The sequence below is a fragment of the Cucurbita pepo genome, chromosome LG09, assembly GCF_002806865.2.
Source record: "Cucurbita pepo subsp. pepo cultivar mu-cu-16 chromosome LG09, ASM280686v2, whole genome shotgun sequence".
Lineage (NCBI taxonomy): Eukaryota > Viridiplantae > Streptophyta > Magnoliopsida > Cucurbitales > Cucurbitaceae > Cucurbita > Cucurbita pepo.
In genome coordinates, this window is record NC_036646.1 from 4143356 (window position 1) to 4164122 (window position 20767).

At 36.3% G+C, this 20767-nt stretch overlaps 4 protein-coding genes and 1 pseudogene across 4 annotated transcripts; 2 read left to right on the forward strand and 3 right to left on the reverse strand.

Moving 5' to 3' along the window:
• Window positions 1–2047: 2047 nt before the first annotated feature.
• On the reverse strand, window positions 2048–6472 carry LOC111801697 (4-coumarate--CoA ligase-like 1). Its single transcript, XM_023685801.1, has 8 exons — window positions 6376–6472; window positions 6205–6285; window positions 4058–4699; window positions 3402–3983; window positions 3002–3200; window positions 2776–2921; window positions 2587–2654; window positions 2048–2486 (listed from the first exon to the last, which is right to left on the reverse strand). The coding sequence occupies exons 3-8, from the start codon at window positions 4646–4648 to the stop codon at window positions 2252–2254; spliced, it is 1821 nt and encodes a 606-aa protein (XP_023541569.1). The 5' UTR covers window positions 4649–4699; window positions 6205–6285; window positions 6376–6472; the 3' UTR covers window positions 2048–2251.
• On the forward strand, window positions 6162–8345 carry LOC111802078 (annotated as a pseudogene).
• Window positions 8346–8541: 196 nt separating this feature from the next.
• LOC111801698 (shewanella-like protein phosphatase 2) lies at window positions 8542–10117 on the reverse strand. The gene has a single exon (XM_023685802.1). The coding sequence runs from the start codon at window positions 10075–10077 to the stop codon at window positions 8848–8850; it is 1230 nt and encodes a 409-aa protein (XP_023541570.1). The 5' UTR covers window positions 10078–10117; the 3' UTR covers window positions 8542–8847.
• An 89-nt stretch (window positions 10118–10206) lies between these two features.
• LOC111801699 (protein FAM136A-like) lies at window positions 10207–12139 on the forward strand. The gene is made up of 3 exons (XM_023685804.1): window positions 10207–10428; window positions 10609–10746; window positions 11716–12139. The coding sequence occupies exons 1-3, from the start codon at window positions 10300–10302 to the stop codon at window positions 11899–11901; spliced, it is 453 nt and encodes a 150-aa protein (XP_023541572.1). The 5' UTR covers window positions 10207–10299; the 3' UTR covers window positions 11902–12139.
• A 1539-nt stretch (window positions 12140–13678) lies between these two features.
• LOC111802198 ((+)-neomenthol dehydrogenase-like) lies at window positions 13679–16679 on the reverse strand. Its single transcript, XM_023686469.1, has 4 exons — window positions 16557–16679; window positions 16217–16475; window positions 14891–15076; window positions 13679–14151 (listed from the first exon to the last, which is right to left on the reverse strand). Exons 1-4 carry the CDS (start codon window positions 16610–16612, stop codon window positions 13756–13758), a joined length of 897 nt encoding a protein of 298 aa, XP_023542237.1. The 5' UTR covers window positions 16613–16679; the 3' UTR covers window positions 13679–13755.
• Between the last annotated feature and the right edge of the window lie 4088 nt (window positions 16680–20767).

Here is a 20767-nt window from a genome sequence, read left to right on the forward strand (position 1 = left end):
AATTTAATATATTATAATTTAGTCAATATTATTAAAATTTAATGATATATTTTTTTAAATATGTAGATTAATAAATTGATTATGGACTAAATATTCTTATAAATTACAACCGTTAACAATTAAATTTTTATAGGTTTTTAAATATAAGAATTAAATTAAAAAAAATAATTATTACAAAATTTAAATTATCGTAACTAAATTATTACTAATTAAAATTTAAAAAATTAATTTAATTTGATGCACATTTTTGTTTTTGTTTTTCTATGTTTTTTTTAATCATTTTTTGCTATCTTTTTTATATATATTTTTTAAAATATTTTAATTTAAAAAATATGAATAAAAAAAGTAAATAATAAAATATAGAAGTAATATTTATTTGTTTAATTTAAAAAGAATAATAAAATGGAAATAGATCCAAAATAATTAGTCTTTTGAAAATAAAATTTTTTTAAACCAAATATAAAATAATGATTAAAAAAAAAAAACTAATTATCCCTATTTATTTATTGAGCAACTTGCTTATAATATTTAAAAAAATTTGTGAGATGGGGCTGAAGTCGTGGGGTGTTATGGTAAATAAATAATTATTTGAATTCAATATTAAAAATTAATCGACATTTTTGTAAAATTTATAAAATATTAATAACATTATATTAATAATACACTTGTTTAATTATATAATTAAATATATTTTTTAAAAAATTGTAATTTTGATGATATATTAAAAAACGAGTTCTATTTTATTTTTATTGACGTGGAGAGTTGTTTCAAGCCAAACATATTTAATTTTGGAGTTTGAACAATAAAAAAGATGTGCACGGTGTTGAGATATATAATGATTGTCAATTATTTTCTTAACTATAATGACATATTCTCGTGATCATTCTCATTTAAATATAGTTTCAGTTTGTTCATGTATGATGTATCATTCCTTTACTCTCGGGGCACATGCCTATTAACTCTACCTTGGTTCATCTCCGAGTCCCATCCTATCGTCTTGCTCTAATACGATCTGTAATGACTCGTGTGCAAAATTTAAGAGTATTTTTGAAGCACTATTAAAAGTTCGAGACTATTGATAAGGCAACCCTAATCCTCAACCAATGATCTTTTGTTGAAACAAGAACCCTTTATTAAAAAATAATTAACACGTCCTCATACAAAATTCAGATCAAGAGATAAGACTAGAATTAGATTACCTACTACGATCGAGATTTAGAAGCAAGATTTGGAAACCTTATTCTGAATTGAGTTACTCCACAATCGAACTTGATCAAGGCTCGATTGAATGGCTCAGATGCAATTTTACCGCAAGAATTGCTTGAAACTTAGAAATGACAAATATAATGCTCAGATTTAGAAGAAAAACGTCTCAATTTGAGATCTGAATTATATTTATCAAAGAATCTGCTTTCTAGGTAACATATTGTGGTATTTAGAGTCTCTTCACATACGTTTGTGGCCGAAATTTATTTCCCGATCCCATCCCATAAAAAACGAAGTTAAATTGACCATTTCACCCTTACATAATTTATGAAATTAAAAATAATACATTCTGTTTTGAGTGGCTAAGGAGTAATAGATTCATTTGGAACTGATTCTTTGTATTATTGAAACAAAATACTAATGGTTTCTATCCAAAATTAACTATAACGGTATTTTTTAAACATATTACAGAACTTTTAATATATATTTTTTTAAATTGAATAATATTAATGAAACTTTTTAAAATTCGAACATATATTTTTTTTTTTTTGAAACAAAGTCAAGTACAAAACTAAGGTAGAATAAATACTTTTATGAAATTTTAATTTATTATTAAAACTTTTACCGGTTTTTGAATATTTTTGAAATAAAATACAAGTTTAGAGTTATTATTATTATTATTATTATTATTTTTATTATTATTTTTGATCAATTTAACATTATAATTAATTGCAATCAGATATTACCATTAACTAATACTTTTATGACTCGGTAGACACTATCATATGAGTCTGTCGGGTTGAAACAATAATTGCAGAAATTGAATTACAGATTGAGAATCTTAGGAAAAAGAAAAATAAACTTATTTATTGAAAAATAGAAATTAAAATATAAGCTTCATATTATTAAACAACAACTTGCATTGAGGCCTAACAGAACAGCCAAACTAGGAACTTGAGAAAGGGAAAGAAGAAGAGCTTAGTGTGAGCTTCACTGCCCATTGCAATGGAGGATTCAAACAAAATATAGCCATCACAGCCACGGATCAAGAGGCCGTCTCGGCTCGAATCTTTTCGATCATCTTCTCTTTGATCAACCTTCTCATGACTTTCCCAGACGGCGATTTCGGGATCGTTTCGACAAAATGAACAAGCCTAACTTTCTTGTAATGTGCAACGTTTGAAGCGACGTATTTGATTATTTCGTCTTCGGTTTCTTTTGCATTTGGAGCCATTACAATGCTTGCTGCTGGGATCTCACCGGCTTCTTTGTCTGGCAGCCTGAAATACCGACGCGGGTTAACGTTGTTTTAACAATTTCGGGTTCGATTTGTTTCAGGATCATTTAAATAGAAATAATGTAAAGAGAAGCGAAGCTTACGGCACCACAGCTGCATCTTCAATCGAGGGATGAGTAAGGAGGATTGCCTCTAACTCGGCCGGAGCAACCTGTATAGAAATCAAAGACATTCGTTACCTTATATAGGTCTTGTTTGATAACCATTTGAATTCTACTTTTTTCTGTTCTCGAGCTTCGATTTATCAAGCAAAGTTTATGTAGTGTCTTTACTTGGAAGCCTTTGTACTTAATCAACTCTTTAATACGATCCACAATGAACACATCGCCATCGTCGTCGATGTATCCGATGTCGCCCGTGTGCATCCAGCCTTTGTCGTCGATGGTCCTTGAAGTCTCCTCTTCATTATTGTAGTAGCCTGAAACAACAAGGAAAGATTCAACTAGCATATAATTAGAGATCTCAGATGGATTTTCTGCACCAGTCCAAATTATGTACCTTGCATCACACACTGGCTTCTTACACAGATTTCCCCAGGCGTGTTCTTCGGCAGCGACCTACCGCTGTCGGGGTCGATGAATTTGACTTCTAGATTAGGAAGAATACGGCCAACCGTGTTTTTCTTTGCAGCGAGATTGTCTTTGCCTATGCTTCCATAGTTGAGAGTGATGCAGCTGTGCTCGGTTAGCCCATATGCCTGTTGGCGATCAATGACATTTAGTTAGCATAGGTAGGACGACCCTGTGAATTAGCTCTACAATGCGACGGTGGAGCTCGGTTCGTTTTCGATATGCAGAAAACAGGAAGGTGGACTACATGTTATAGCTTGATAATTTGACAGAATGAATAAGAGTCGAGAGTTCTCACAATCCATCTACTCGAGTAGTGACTTAATTACCTCTTGAACATCCACGCCCGGGAACTTTTTCTCGAAGGACGTTTGAAGTTCGGGTGCGAGCGGAGCAGCTGCAGTCATGATAGCCTGAAGTTTGAGACCGCTTAGATCAAATTCCTTCACAATAGGATTCTTAACCAAGGCCAAGATGATAGGAGGAACAATTGGAGCAAATGTGACCTCCTGTGTTATCAGGGCATTGATGAAGGTTCTAAGATCAAATCTTCCCATCACCACGACTTTTCCCTTGTTTCGAAGTGTTGCACAACATATTCCGGTAATCCCGTAAATGTGGAAGAACGGAATGAGGCCTAACGTCGTGACCTTGCCCACCATTTCTTGCGGTACGCCGGAGAGCGTAGAACACAAGTTCGCCACTAGATTTCGATGAGTTAGCATTACACCTTTGGAAACTCCTGTAGTGCCTGATGAGAAAGGAAGGGCACATAAATCAGTCTGCTTGATATCTTCTTTGACGAAATTGTTGCCCGCTCGATCCGCGGCTTCGAGCAGTTTGTGCCAGTTCATGGAACCTTCAATCAGTTCCTCCCCTACTACGATCACTGGAAGCTTTAATTCCTTTACCTGTTATCAATCATTAGATAGACGTCGAGTTGAATTCGAAATAATATGATCGATAACGACAGTTTCGATTTTACCTTTTCAAAGCTTGAGCTGTTTGTAACGACGAGTTTGGCATCTGCTACCTCCACCTGCTTTTTGATTTCAGATATGTGAGCTGCTGGATTCACACCAGAAAACACACCTCCAGCAGCCATTATCCCTAAAGCAACAATGGCATATTCAGCAACGTTGGGTAGAACGACAATAACGACCTGCCCCTTCTTCAACCTCAGAGAGCTCAAGGCCTTAGCGAACCTACTCGTGTCTCTCACAACTTCACGATAAGTGTACGCATTTCCGCTCACAGCTTCCACAAATGCCACATTATCAGCATATGATTCAGCATTCTGAAGTACAAACTCCGGCAATGTGATATCATCAGGCACTTGGACCTCGGGAAGTTGGCTACGGAAAATGTGTTCCTCGTCCTCTACCGAATCCCGAATGCAAGTAGCCATGGCGGAGTTGTTGGTTGCTGCAGACATCAACGAGCGTCTCCCTCTTCTTAAAGGAGGAGCTGAGAAAGCTTGTATCATGCTTTGTGGATGAGAAATTTGTAGAGCTACTGAGGGTGAGATTGGCATGAGCCTTTTTTTGGTGGGATGTTGTTGATTCATGCCACTCATTAAGGCAGACCTATAAACTCCCTTTCTAAACAAAGCTGGTCACGGGTTCAGCTGCAGAAAGCATTTAGACAATTCCCCATTTCTGAACTAACAAACAATGGTTTGGAATCTTCCTACTTTCACATAAAACTGTACAGAACTTATCAACAGAAGCTAGCCTGTTCTATAATTTAATGAACAAAATAGAATTTCATTGTTCAAGAATTCCCGCATGGGGCGTGTGAGATCCAACATCGGTTGGGGAGGAGAACAAAACATCCTTTATAAGGGTGTAGAATCCCTCTAGCATACGCGTTTTAAAAAACCTTGAGGGGAGCCTGAAAGGAAAAGCCAAAAGATCACAATATCTGCTAGCAATGGGCTTGAGTTATTACAATTGGTATTAGAGTCGGACACCGGGCGATGTGCCAGCGAGGAGGCTAAGCCCCGAAGGGGGTGGACACAGGGCGGTGTGCCAACAACGACGCTGGGCCCCAGGAGGGTGGATTGGGGGGGGGGGTCCCACATCGATTGGAGAAGGGAACGAGTGCCAGCAAGAACGCTCGGTCCCAAAGAGGGGTGGACTGTGAGATGTCACATCGGTTGGGGAGGAGAAAGGAACACCCTTTATAAGGGTGTGGAAACCTCTCCCTAGCAAACACATTTTAAAAACCTTGAGGGGAAACCCAAAAGGGAAAGCTCAAAGAGGACAATATTTGCTAGCGGTGGGCTTGGGCTGTTACAAATGGTATCAGAGCTAGACACCAGGCGATGTGCCAACGAGGAGAGTGAGCTCCAAAGGGGGGTGGACACAAGACGGTGTGTCAGCAAGGATGCTGGGTCCCAAAGGAGGGTGGATTGGGGGGGTCCCACATCGATTGGAGAAGGGAACAAGTGCCAGCGAAGACGCTGGCCCCGAAGAGGATGGATTGTGAGATCTCACATCGGTTGGGGAGGAGAAAGAAACACCCTTTATAAGGGTGTGGAAACCTCTCCCTAGCAAACACGTTTTAAAAACCTTGAGGGGAAACCCAAAAGGGAAAGCCCAAAGAGGACAATATCTGCTACCGGTGGGCTTGGGCTATTACAAATGGGCTACCGGATGATGTGCCAACGAGGAGACTGAGCCCTGAAGGGGGGTAGACACAAGACGGTTTTCCAGCAAGGACGCTGGGCCCCAAAAGAGGGTGGATTGGGGGGTCCCACATCGATTGGAGAAGGGAATGAGTGCCAACAAGGACACCGATCCCGGAGGGGGTGGATTGTGAGATCCCACAACGGTTGGGGAGGAGAATAAAACACCCTTTATAAAGGTGTGGAAACCTCTCCCTATCAGAAGCATTTTAAAAACTTTGAGGGGAAACCCGTAAGGGAAAGCCCAAAAAGTACAATACCGACTAGCGGTAGGCTTGGGCGGTTACAGGGCGAGTCTTGTTTTCATGGGAAACTTCCTTAACTTTTCGTTTCCCTCTTCAATTCAAATTTGACACGACAAAGAGAGAGAGAGACAGACAGAAAGATCCTCAAAAGGGTTATGTCATTTGACGTAGAAGGAAAGTCGTTAAAGATTTACGTACTTTCTTAGAAAACAAATCCCGGCGAAATGTGATAGTAATTTAAGCTGGTCAAAGCTGAACAACTCTTCGTACGGCTTCCTCCTGAAAAAAGTCCATTTGCAAAGGAATTGCAGGTGAAAGTGAACACAACTCTTTCTTTAATAATATTATTAATATTGAACATATTCTTACGGCGGAAGCAAAGAACTCTGGTTTATCCTTGAAAGTCAACGCCTCTGCAACTCCCAAATTTTGCTTTGTTTCCATGGCGGAGATGCAGAGTTTCTTCAACCTCCACCGTGCGGCGGATTCTGCAAATGGGAATGTCTTAATCTTTACATCAGAGGACTTGAAAACACTTACCAGCAATTTCCACAGCAACAGCCTGATCGGAATCACCCAGTCCGGCAGATTTTACAGAGGGCAGCTCCGATCAGCTTGGTCAACGGGAACAGAAGCTCGAAACCTGACAGTGAAAATATGGGATCAAAAGCCAGAATTCGGCAACGCAATAACCAATGAGTTCTTGGTTCGAGTGAGTACTCAGATTTTAAGTTTCTAACCTTCATTAGCAGACATGGCTGTGTTTTCGAAGCTTGAAATTTTGTCTTTTCAGGAAGAAGTGAAGCTTTCTACGCACCCGTCTCTAAATGGCCATCCCAGTTTGGCTAAATTGATTGGTTATTGCTGTGAAGATGAAGTGAAGGGCATCGTTTATGATCTCGATCCATTGGGTTCCTTGCAAAATCTAGTGGCAAGAGGTAACTTACATGTTCATGAGCCATAAAACCATTGTCTTTGAAGCTCTGTACCAGTTTTCTTTCTTTCTTTTGGCAGATGATCTTAATTGGCTCCAAAGAGTTGAAGTAATCCTAGAACTGGCTCGGCTTTTGGACTTCATTCACAGTCAGGAAAAGCAAAGCCTGGCCATCAAGTTTAGAGCATCAAATATAATGCTAGATTGGGTCAGAATAGTTACTTTATAGTCTTTAAACAATGAAGAAAAGCTACTGTTACCTCATAAATCTGTATGTTCCAGTCTATGCAGCTTCTAACATTGTTAACCTGTTTATTTTAACAGGAATGCAAGCCGAAACTATGCGGGTTGGAGGTGATTAGCAACGGGACGGGGGCCGACCTCAATAACTTTGCACAAAATCCTTCCAGCTACTTTCATCTGTCTACAAGAGGTACCTTAAAAATATGTTTCAATGTCCAAAAGCTTAGCTTTCAGTATGAATAATCTCCAAGGAATCGGTTAAAAAAGTTCGACATACTTGTTAAATAGGCATCACAAACAATCCAACTGGTAAACACGAGTTTATATAAAGTAAACTAGCTTGAATTTCTTGATACTCGGCTTCCTCGGCCGAAAGATGAAGTTTTGTACCTTGCATTTCAGGTGGGAGTCAGGGGAAAATGAGCACTGATATCTATTCCTTGGGGGAAATTCTGCTGGGACTTATAGCCAAGAGAGATTATGAACCTGAGAAACTAGAACGGGAAAATCATCACCGGGTTGTGAACAGCTTAGTGAGCAATTGGGCAAAAAATGAGTACAGACCAAATGGCTCATTGGTCCACGAAACCTTGCAAAAAGACTGGGGTTACACTGCTGAAGAGGGAGTCGAACTCACCAAGCTAGCAATACACAGTATAGAATTCTTCCCAAGAAACCGTCCGAGCATCAAGCAAATACTTCAACGTCTCGAAGGGCTACAAGTTACTCAACGTCTTTCTGATACCCGACCCAGAAAAAAAGGAAAGAAAGTCCCCTAGCAGTGCCATGGGCATATGAAATCATCATTTTTACCAGTAAAAGGTTAGGCAGATAGTCATGGAGCTAAACAGCAGTTAGCACTCTCTAGTTCTTAGCTCTTTCTTACCAATGTAGAACGTCGTCTAACACGGGAGCTGCAAGCACAGATCCCTCATGATTCATGACCATAATTACATAATTGACACTGTTTCTGTTTTCAATCTTGCACTGAAGTCACAGCTTTCCCCATTAGCTACCTACTAACTCGAAACAAAAATAACTATTCTTTCCTGGAACGATATGTTTCATATTCATTAGACGTACATTCCATCCCACCATTCTGCCCAAACGTCAAATACAAATGACAATATCTATAACACTACGTTCGAGACAAGCCCTAAATCTACTATGTTCGGTCAGTAGAGACTAATAGTCCAGCTTAAAAAGGGAACAACTAACTAAGACTAGAAGAAGAGCTCGCCAATGTCACGGTACACATTTGCGCAGAAGATCTCAAACAAAAGTCCAGAGAGTCAAGAATAGCAAAACTATATAACATTTTTAATCTTCTTCTAAACAGGATACTCAATATTGATATATAATTTCAAAAATAACATTCATATGCTACTCCTTAATGTCAGCGACAAGGAAATGTTACAGTACACAATGGCGAGCCAATAATCGAATCCAAAGGCCTCATTAGAAGTCTACAACAACATATCACAATTTAATCATATTTACCAATGAATGATCAATAACTTATCAATGTGAAGACTGCAGAGCCCATTGAATAATCTAACTTACACAAATGAACTCGAATCAGTTCATGTCGGATAGAGAACAGACTCGAAACCAATTATCTGTGAAGTTTTTATTGTTTGATGGACAGGTGCAGTCTCATGTTCCTAAGCCTTAACCTCCACTTGTTTAGGTCCTTGTTCATGAAGCAACTGCCCAAGCCCCTCCTTGCTATCAATATTCAGAGAGTTCATAGGCTTTTTCAAATGCGGATTTGATGTCAATATACGCGGGGGAGAGTTCCCATTAAACTCCAAAACTTCGGGAAAGCCATTGGTGCAGCCCTTTGACATGCCAACATCAATTCGAATAGCTTGGTTATTACAGACGCCATTGATCCCCGCCGTCTGAATTGTGTGACCCATTATCATTCTCTTTGCCCCCGGGATCGTATCGAGCACATGCCTTAACAATGAACAATCGCATTTCGTCGCCGATTCATCGGAAAATTTCCTCAGCCAAACAACGGCATTGCTCCGACGACAATAGTCCGGTGCGAATTTGCCTGACAACCCTTTAATCCAATCTCTCACCTCTTCGTTAATCCGTTCCAACCCATATTCCACGTGTCCCGGCAGAAGCCCACCGTGAACGAACACCGACTCTCCGACGACAAGTACGGTCGTATTTTGCGACAGGAATCGGCCTGAAATGGGACCGTTGGGGTGCAAAGCGGCAATTCTAGCACGAAATCCGGAATGAAACTCTTCCTTAACACCACGGAATGCCGTAGGAATTCCTTGAAATGGATCTTTGGGAATTTCTAAACCAACGCAAAGAGCCTTCATCTTATTCCCAATGGAAAACCAGTCCCCCCAAACCCTAAATTCCTCCAACCCTTCCCTAGTCACGTACCTAAAATCACCCTCGACGTTCATGATTTCGTGGTTTCCATTCATAGAGATGATCATACCACCATCCTTGGCTGCTTCTCGCTTAAGTTTCTCAAGAAAATACAGGATCTTAAGCTCATCACCGCCGCGGTCGAGCACATCACCGATCTGAACCATGGTGGTGGATCCTCCAATCCACTTTCCAGAGCCATCGATCAATCCAGCAAGTCTCAGTGCTTCCTTCGACTTTGAAAGGTCGCCATGAAGGTCTCCCACCGCAATTAGCCGCTCCGGAGAGGGTAACCATGTATGAAGCTGCGAAGACGATGACGGCTCGGGCTTATGGTTACGAAGGGAAGGCGCGGTTTGAGAAGCGGAATCCGGAGCAGGAATGGCCGGCGGTAAGAAGAGACCGCCGCTGACGGAGAAGTCGACGAACGAGTCAACGAAAGAGGAGAGAAGATTCGGAACGTCTCTACATATCGCCTCTTTCGAATAGTCCATTGGCGTTCGCTGCTTCGTTCTTTCTTTTCCGCCGTAAGAACGTTATGTATTTAGCGCGAAAGAAAGATGAAAGGGTAAGGGGGAAAAGTGTGGGCCGGGTTCATATGGGCCGGGCCCAAAGTATAAAAGGCTATGCTTTATGAGAACTCAGATGAAAGCAAAAAACCCTAAACCCTAGCGGATCTTCTCTGTTGCGAGCGTTTTCTGGAGCTTGGAAGGAAGATGAATCACATAGCAGCCATGGAAGAACAGGTGGTTTCTGAGAGAATGAGGCAAAAGTTGAACGAAGTTAACATGGCTGCGCAGGCTCAACTCGGTCCTATTCAAGACCACGTCAATTTTACTCTTCAGGTTTGCCTCTTCGTGGTTTTTGATCTTCGAAGTCCGGTTTCTGTTTGTTGTTTACTGTTTTTCTCCATCAATGCATTTATTGATGATTTCCTTTTCTTCTGGATCTTCATTTTCATCATTTGTGATTTCTTTTACTTGATGACTGTTGATTGTTTTCGTGATTCTTGATCTTGACTGCAGCAAGCGTATTTCAAATGTGCCTATGAGTGCTTCGATAGGAGAAGAAAGCAGGAAGAGATTAGTAATTGCGTTGAGAATTGTAGTGTTCCAGTTGTCAAAGCGCAGCAACATGTTGAGAATGAGATGGCCAAGTTTCAAGTACGTGTTATTATCCATCATCTTGGTTCTTATTTTTCTCTTTCTCCTCTCCATGTTCTCCCTCATTAGAATGATTTCCCTTTCAAACTACCTGTTATTTGATTTCTCGAGTCATTTAACTTCATGTGTTGATCTTAACTCTTAATTAACATAAACATATGGCTCGAAATGCTTCAAACCAAACTCCAACCAGCTTTGTTCTGGTTTTGAAATGGAATTCACCACATCACTCGGAATGTTATGGTTTTGTCCTTGTGAGGATGACCATGATTTTCTTTCAAGACCTCATCCTGCGCATATAACACCATTTAAAAGCCATTCAATTGGAGAAATAGACAGTTTCTTATCATCGTTTGCAGAGATCAGCTATATATTTCAGCATTATTTAGTCGCGAACTGAAGTTTGAATTCACATTGAATGAATAATGCAGTTACTCATATGGGAATTGCATGTCAGTTAGAAATGTTCAAAACGAATCCCTATCTCTGCCCAATTTTCGTTTATTTTTGCATGGATCAGTTACAATTCTTCCATGTTCAAAATTTTCCTTTAATGAATAATATTTTCTAATATAATTTTTAGGTAAAACATCCTATAAGTTCATAAGGAAAAATAGTCTTCAACCGCCCCGCCTCACTTTTTATAAAGTGAGGCCGGGCGGGATGGGGTTGGTGTTGGAGACGAAGATGGTGAATGTAATCTCCATCCCTGTCTCTAATGCTAATGGCAAGCTCCCAATCCCCATTTAAACAGGGATTCGCTACCCTGTTCGAGGTGGGTCCTTGCGGGCTTTGACAATATAGGTTAAACAGACATTTCTAATGTCAATATGGTATCGGTGCGTGCTATGAATGTGACTACCAAGGACATTTTAGAGGCAGTGTTTCATGACCATGTTAATATACCATCAAATATGATCTAATGCTGTCTAATTAATGAAATGATGTATTTTTGTATGGTGAATGCAGGAAAGATTAAACAGGTCACTAATGGTGTGCCAGGACAAGTTCGAAGCAGCTAAGCTTCAACAGAAAACTAACAGCGTGTATGAATTGGAGTCATGCGTGGATTCATCAATACAAGAAAGTTTGAATACGCTTCCACACCTAGCTAATAAATTAAAAGCTTCCTTCAATATCAGGAATCAAGTTTAATGAGAGTTTGTATGGCTTCATTTTGCTCATTTTAATAGGATCCTTCACACTGGCTATGCCTATTGCAACCCCAATTATCGTTTATATTTTTTGTAATTTCAATTCATTGACCTCGATTATGAACTTTCCCAGGGAATATGGGCGCTAGCTGAAGCTCATCCCTGACTTGAACGACAGGATATTCTGACCCATTGTATACGATTTGAATGAATAACAATGTGGAATGACTTTGTTCTAACCCTTCGTGAATTTTTATAGCCATCTGATGGATTGCTGCATTCAGGATCTCGGAGTGTGCCGTACAGAAACTCAAATTAATTGTCATTGGTATATCTCGTCCATTTATTTATTTCTTTAACTTGTTGGATGATGAAAGTTCCATGTCGACTAATTTAGGAAATGATATGGGTTTATAATCAAAGAATACTCTTTCCATTGGTGTGAGACCTTTTGGGGGCGTCGACTAATTTAGGGAATGATCATGGATTTATAATCAAAGAATCCTCTCTTCGTTGGTGTGAGGTCTTTTGGGAAATTCAAAGTAAAGTCATGAGAGCTTATGTTCAAAGTGGACAATATTGTACCATTGTGGAGAATCGTGTTCCTCTGACATAACTTTTTCCCCCTTTCGTAATTTTCCTTCTTTTTTCAGGCTTGACTTTATTTTTCCTCCAATTTTTTTTTTATTTTGTTGTTTTTTTAGTATTATTCTCTTTTTTGTTTTTGTTTGATTATTTGTGCTTAATATTACTTCCCTGTCTTCTTTTGTCTATTTATATTTCTTGTCCTTTCTTTTTGTGTTTTGCTTGTGGTTTTCCTTTTCTTACTTTTTTTTTTTTTGTTCTTTTTTTTTATAATTTTTTTATTATCTTTAATTTTTACAAATAATTTATAAAGTGGGTGAGAAAAAATAAAAATAAATTGAAATAGATGTATTTTATGTTGGGAGTAATTATATTTTATTTTTGAAATATAATGTGTATACTTAATTTTCCATTTTGATTATTGTACTACCTATGTATGAGTGAATTTTTATAATTTTATTAAATCATTTATTTGATGATAAGTATTAAGATTGATTGTTAAATAAATTTATACACCTAAAATTTAAGTCATGTTATATACTATATGGATGGAAGTTAAACTAAGACCTCGTTTCAATGGAGATGTATTCTTTACCTATAAATTCATAATCAACTCTTTAATTATCTGACGTGCTGCTCCTCTCTTCTCCCAACACTCCATTTATCAAGTTATATAAAAGGAGAGAAAACAATATACTAAGAAAATGCTAGGTGGCATCTCTAAGGTGAGATTTAAGATGTTTTGTTTGGAATATATGTTAATATGATTTAGTTCAATTGTAGTAGGTACAGTTGGCTAATAGTACGTACCTTCAGTAAGTTCAAGATTGTTCATCCATTAAACCGTACTTGGGTTTATCATGTAAAGCGCATGGCCATCGATTACGCCATCAATCTATCTAATTTCTTAAGTTGAAGTAGAGCTTTAGAAGAGTACGAGTGAAATACCTATCTAATATTTGTTGCTCGCTTGAACACGCTTATCGAGAATCGGCCCAGAAGTCGTCTTTATTTTTTTGGACACCTTGGACATCCATCCATGATCGAATCATGAACCATCCTGCAAAATTTAGGAAGTTTGATTTTTATCCTACTCTTTTTTAATAAAAAAAATAGGATGATGATAATAATTTTATTTATTTCAAAATTACTCATATTACTTTTTTTTTCTTTTCTTTTCTTTTTGTTGGCCCAAACAAAATATTAGACCAAAATCAAAACAAAACAAAACAAACTCCAAAGGAGGAATAAATAAAACGAGCAATTTGAGCTATAATTTGGACTTTCTGGGGACATCATAATTAGGCCCCCAAGAGAAGAACTGCCCAGTTGGCAACCGATGAGGCGGCAGCAACGCCAGCCTCGCTCCGACAACGGCGGCGGCATCGGCAGTATGTGTCCCTTTCCCACCCGTCATTGAGGTCTGTGTAAAGCCTGGGCAAAAGCTGTTCACACTCACACTCCTACTCCGCTTGGCCAAGACTCTCGTGTAAGCGTTCAGCGCCAGCTTGGACACCGCATAGTCCGTCCACAGCGCCGGCCACCCTTTCTTCTTCCACGTCCCTCTCTTCACGTCCTGCAGAAAAGCATCCACCACGCCGTCGATGTCCTCCTCCGCCAGATCTTCGCTCTGCAAAATCTCCTTCACTTTCTCGTTCTTCACTTTCTGAAAATTTTCATTTATTAATTATAAATCACAATGAAATTATATTGTCCACTCCTTCCAATAATCCTCCCTTCGAACAAAGTATACTATAGAACCTCTTCTGAACCCTATGGAGCTCTCGAACAACCTCCCCTTAATTGAAGTTCGACTCTTTCTCTGGAGTCCTCGAACAAAGTGCACCATTTATTCAACACTTCAGTTACTTTTTACTACACGTTCAAGACTCATAACTAAGTTAAGCATGTTAAAAATCACGACTCTGATACCATGTTAAAAGTCACGACTCTTCACGATGATATGATATTGTCCATTTTGAGCATAAGCTCTCATGACTTTGCTCGCTTTGCTTTGGGCTTCCAAAAACTCCCTCCCAACAATCCTCTCCCGAGGCCAATGGAGCCCTCGAACAGCCTCTCCTTAATCGAAGCTCAACTCCTTCTCTGGAGTTCTCGAGCAAAGTACACCCTTTGTTCGACACTTGAGGATTCTATTGACATGACTAAGTTAAAGGCATAACTCTGATACCATATTAGGAATCACGACTCTCCACAATAATATGATATTGTCCACTTGAGCATAAGCTCTCATAGCTTTGCTTTGGGCTTCCCGAGAAGACCTCATAACAATAGAGATGTACTCCTTACTTATAAACTCATAATTATTTCCTAAATTAGCCAACGTAGACTCCCTCCCAACAATCCACAACAAAACAGACCAAAGAAAGTTTCTTTTGCCTTACATCGATGGTGCCGAGCCTCGAGGTGATATTGAGGATTCGGCTTCGAGAAGAAGAAGAAGAGCGGAAAAGAGGTAGCAGAGCCTGGGTGAGCAATTTGGCGCCGTAAAAGTTAGTTTTTATTACTGTTTCTGCGTTTTCCACGGAGTTGTGGTCAATGTCGTTGAAGGATACGGCAGCGTTGTTAACCTGGCAGGGTAAAAATCATTATCAATTAATTTATTAAGACTTTTCCAAGTTGGAATGGTCAAACTGGTTGACTTATTAATTACCTTTGTCGTTACCAATGGTGACACTGGCAGTTCAAGTGGAAATAAATAAAGAAAGAGACTCTACGACACAATGGGAACATGGGAGGAATGGAGGACTGTCTTTTTCAACCTTTTTCTTATATTTAATTCGTTACACGTTAGAAATTTAGGGTATGATCATGAATTTATAGGTAAAGAATACATCGAGCCTTTTCGGAGAGCCCAAAGCAAAGCCATGAGAGCTTATACTCAAAGTGGACAGTATCATATCATTAGAGAATCGATTCCTAATATAGTATCAGAATCATGCCCTTAACTTAATCTGTCAATAGAATCCTCCAGTGTCGAACAAATGGTTTACTTTATTCAAGGATTCCAAAGAAGGAGTCGAGCCTCGATTAAAGGGAGGTTGTTCGAGGGATCCATTGACCTCAAGGGAGGATTGTTGGGAGGGAGTCTCATGTTAACTGCTTTTTGGGAAGCCCAAAGCATAACCAGCAAAAGCACGAGAGCTTATGCTCAAAATGAACAATATCATATCATTGTGGAGAGTCGTGATTTTTAACATGGTATTAGAGTCATGTCAATAGAATCCTTAAATGTCGAACAAAGAAGTTGTGAGCCTCAAAAGTAGAGTCAAAAGTGACTCAAGTGTTGAACAAATGGTATATATTATTCGAGGACTCTACAGAAGGAGTCGAACCTCGATTAAGCAGAGGCTATTCGAGGGTTCTATAAGCCTCAAGGGAGGCTCTATAGTGTACTGTTCGAGGGGAGGATTGTTGAGAGGGAGTCCCACATTAGCTAATTTAGGGAATGATCCTGGGTTTACAAGTAAAAAATATATACATTGGTACGAGACCTTTGAGTAACGCAAAAGCAAAACCATAAGAGTTTATGCTTATAACCGAGCATATCATACCAATTATGGACAGTCATGATTCCTAATCTTTTCTTAAAATATTTGAATATCTTAACCATTTTCTTAAAATAAATATAGCTCATACAACAACCTATTGATGGTGATATTTTAATAGATTCAATTCATATGATATTGTACTCATAATTAGTGACTTACAAGAATATCGAGGGCGGGAAAATTGGCGACGAACCAGGCGGCGAAGGCGTTAATGGAGGCAGGATCGGAGACATCGAGGCGGCGGAACAGAACGTTGAGGCCTTCGTTCCGCAGCGATTCAACGGCCTTGAGTCCTCTTCCTTCATTTCTAGTGGTTAATATGACGGTGAGTTCCATTTGCGCTAATCTTCTAACTAGGGCAAATCCGATGCCCTTATTGGCGCCGGTGACGACCGCTACTGTGTTATTGGACCACCATCTGCAAGAAAACACGACGGCGGAGGAAATAGATGAACAGAGATGAACAGAGATCGGCGACGGAGGTTAATCAATGAATTACCTGTCGGAGAAGGGAGAAGAGGAGGCGGAAGAGAGGTCGAATTCCTTGGAATCCATGGCGGAAAGAGGCGAGGGAATCTGGAATAATCGGGCATTGAAATTAGGAAGTGAAGAGGGGAATATATAAATAGGGATGGGAAATGGAAAGAAGCAGAGTGGGAAACTGAAGAAATTTAGATATAAAATTAGGAACGTGAGAGGTGTGAGAAAGTGGGACCCACTTTCCCATCGAGCAAATTGAATAGAGTTCATAATCTAACCCGTTACACTATTTTTTTCAATTATTTTAAAAAATTACATTTATAATAATATATATTACATTAGTAACTAAAATCTTATAAAATCGTAATAATGCATCACTAATATCGGTTATAACCGTTAAATATTCTTAATTTTTTTAAAGGGTAGGTAGAGTTGGATTGGTTTAGACCCTATTTTTTATGTTTGTCGGGTTGGTTGGGTTGATCCAGTAAAAAAAATGTCTACCTGCAAATTGAACTGAATTTTCCGTCTTACAAAAATTCAACCCAACATAAATCATTGGGTAATTTGAATTTTTTATTCTATATATCACTTTTTTTTTAAATTTTTTTTTTAATTTTATATATGTTTGAACACTATGAGAAACCGAGCGAGGGTGAATAGAGTTTTAAAATTATTATTTAAATAATATTAACAAATTAAGTACGTAAAAAAATTAATTATATTCCAAATAATAAATTATTGCAACAAACTCCAATAATTTCAAAATTAAATATGGATGAGTAATAAAATATAAGAGTCAAATTTGACCTACTCCACCACCCAAACTATACTTGAAAATTTAAATAAAAACTTTATTTACTCTTTTCACGTAGCAGCAGAGCTCAAATGCTGCACTACTATTTTACGAGTTGAAGAGCAAACTCAATCCTTTTTATGGCTCAGTATCAAATCATTATAAATGTTAGAATTTTGTAAATATCACACACGATCAGTAGTAGAGTAGATTTATAAATTTGAGCACAATACAATAAAAATATCTCTCAATATAAAATAAATAAAAATAAACAGAGATATGTAAATGAATTTAAATAAATTTAAATAGGGAATGATAGTGTAGAATTAAAAATTAATTTAAAAAATAATAATAACGTATATACTAATAATAATAATAATAATAATGTTATTATAATAATAACAATAATTATTATTATAATAATAATAATGTATTATTAACGGAAACATTTTTCACAATTTCGTTTTTTTTATTATAGTAATATAATAAGAATAAATATATATGTAACAAAAACAGAGTTTTGAATTCTTTTAAATATTTTTAAATATAATATAATATATATATGACGAAGGGAAACACTTTCTCAAAATTTCAGTTTTTAATATAATAATAATAATAATAATAATAAATATAAATATATGTGTCATATTTTTTAATTATATATAATTATTTTTTGGCGCGGCAATCTCCACTTGCCGGTTGTCCTTTTATATATATAATATTATAATATTAATTATAATATTTTTATTATATAATATTATATATATATATATATATAATATTATATATAAGTATTTTTATTTATTTTTTATTTCAAAACAAATAAAAAAAAATTATCTTGTCATCCGATTTTTATGAGTAATTAAAAGCAAACATCTAAATATCAATTAATTAATTAATTTAAAATTAATGACCAACAACTAAGTATACATAATAATTTTTTTTTGTTTATAAAAATGTAAAATAAATATTTCAATTTCAATTTTTTTTTTTTAATTTCTAAACATATTTAATATTTATTAAAACTTTTAAAGTATTGTTTTTTCAATTATTTATCCGTGAATTTTTAAAATATTAAACAAATAAAAATATTTAGTTAATAGAAAATTAAAAATATATAACTTAAAAGTCTTAAGATCCAACGCATAATTTAATTCAATCCAAAAATTATATTTTGGATTAAATAATTTATTTATTAGAAAATTTTGCAAACGGAAGCTTTGGGATTTTCTTAATTTATTTTTCTTTTTTTTTTTGATAGTTTTTTCCGTTATTTTTTATTTTTATTTTTTGTCATTTTTAAAAAGTATGATTATTTGGAAATTCTTTTTAATGTACTTTTCAAAATATTTTTAAAGCTGCTCACGTTTTAAAGATGATAAACGTTCTTGAAAAAAAAAATTGTCTATTAAAAAATATAAAAAAAAATTGAAGTTTGGTTAACTATAAAAAGTATATTTTAAAATGTGAAGACAAAACAAATAAATTTAAAAGAATTTTAAATTATTTTTTCTTAATTGAAAAAATATATTCCGAGTAATTTAATCTCTAAAATAGATTCGTATGTGACACCCAAATGATGAGGGGAACTGAAAACTATATCTGAATGAGAGCGATCTTGAGGATAGGATAATAAAGAAAAGCTTAAAATAATTGAAAGTTATTACCTATACTGAATGCAATTTCGTTTTCGATAGCTCAATCATAAGAACTCTAAGATTAAGCGTATGATTTTCAAAACAAAAAACCAATAAATTCCGTGATACGAATCCAACAACGGATCATTTGCGTGTACCGAAGGAGCAATCACAAGAAGTAATGCGAAGAATATTGAAGTATCAAATCAAGAAAACAATGGAGTGACGATAAATATCACTCGACACTGGAAAGTGATTTGAAGACTTTTTGTGTTTGATAGTTGAACTAACATTTGAGACTATTATATCATTTCTTATTTTTTTCAATTTGTATTTAATAGCTTTTATTATTAGTTTGTAGTTGGTAGTTGAATTACATTAGGTTTGAATTACCTCTATGGCACGTAATATTCAAGTTTGAAATCATGGTTGAATACAAAAAAATCTTGTGTTTGAAACCTTTTGGTGTTATGTTTCTTTCAAACCTTGCTCTATGTTCGATGTTAAAATCGATTCATTGGATTAATCATAATCAAACTAATTCTGGAGTGAGTCGTCTTGTGATCTAAGAGTGACCATCATAGATTCGAAGTTCGAGCTATGAACTATTCATTTTCTAACCACCTCTTGGTTGGAATTAATTTGTTAAGTTAGCTTCTTGCGTGAAAGTTTGCAAGTATACTAGAAGGACCTCTAGCTTTGCAAAATTCAGCATTTTTTAAGATATTAGAAAGATCCCTAGCTTGGCAAAATCCAACATTGTTGGCGCTTATCAATCCACTTGGTTTAAACTTATATATATATATATATATATATATCAATGAAAAATATCTCACTCAATTATGAAAGCGTAACAAAATTGAAGTTCAACCGTAGAAAAGTCCACAAATAGATTCAATTATTGAGAAAAAAATCAACCGACAATTATATCGAGAAGTTGAATCGTTTAGGTCTTATTTGATAACTATTTTAGCTTTATTTTCGTATAGATTCGGTAACTATTTTTTATTTTTAAATCGTCGAAGCTAAGAGTATTTATGGGTTGTGTTTGGTCAGGTTGAGATATTTTTAAATCCAACCCGACCATAATTTTTTTGAATTGTTCGTAAAATTTATTTAATTTTTTATTTTTTTTATTTATGTTGATTTATTTATTTTCAAACATTTAACTAAAATTTAGGATACAATTTCAATATATAGTTAAAAATTATCTTCCAAATAATTTTGAATTATTTTAAAGAAGGTTAGAGAATAAATAATAAAACTAAATAAAAATAAATCAAATAATTGTGTGTTATTTCATATAAATTAATTAATTTGTTTCTATCATCAACTTATAACGGTTCGGTTTATGATCTTGATAACTATTTTAATTAAAATATTATATAAGTTGAAGATACGGTAATATCATTGATATATCAATAATATATTAACACTCATTCAAAATCCATTTCAAATATACCATTCGTGTTTCATATATATATATATATATATATATATATCATTTTGGAAACTCCTCGTCCTCAATTTGTTTTGTTCATAGATTTCTTTGCTGAAATTGACCCAGATATTTCGTGAGGTAAGGTTCTGAACGACATTTTCAGATCTGAGCTTTTCCTATCAGAGACCCACCAAAGCACGAAAGCCAGAATCTTTCATCAAATGGATTCTTGGCTATTGCGGAAAGGTTCCCGAATTCGGGGTTTCCGAATTAGGGTCATAACACCATTAGAACTCCCCTCAGGTGTTTTTCGCTCAAAATGAAACTATTAAAGGCATTCCAGCGAGAGCCGAGAT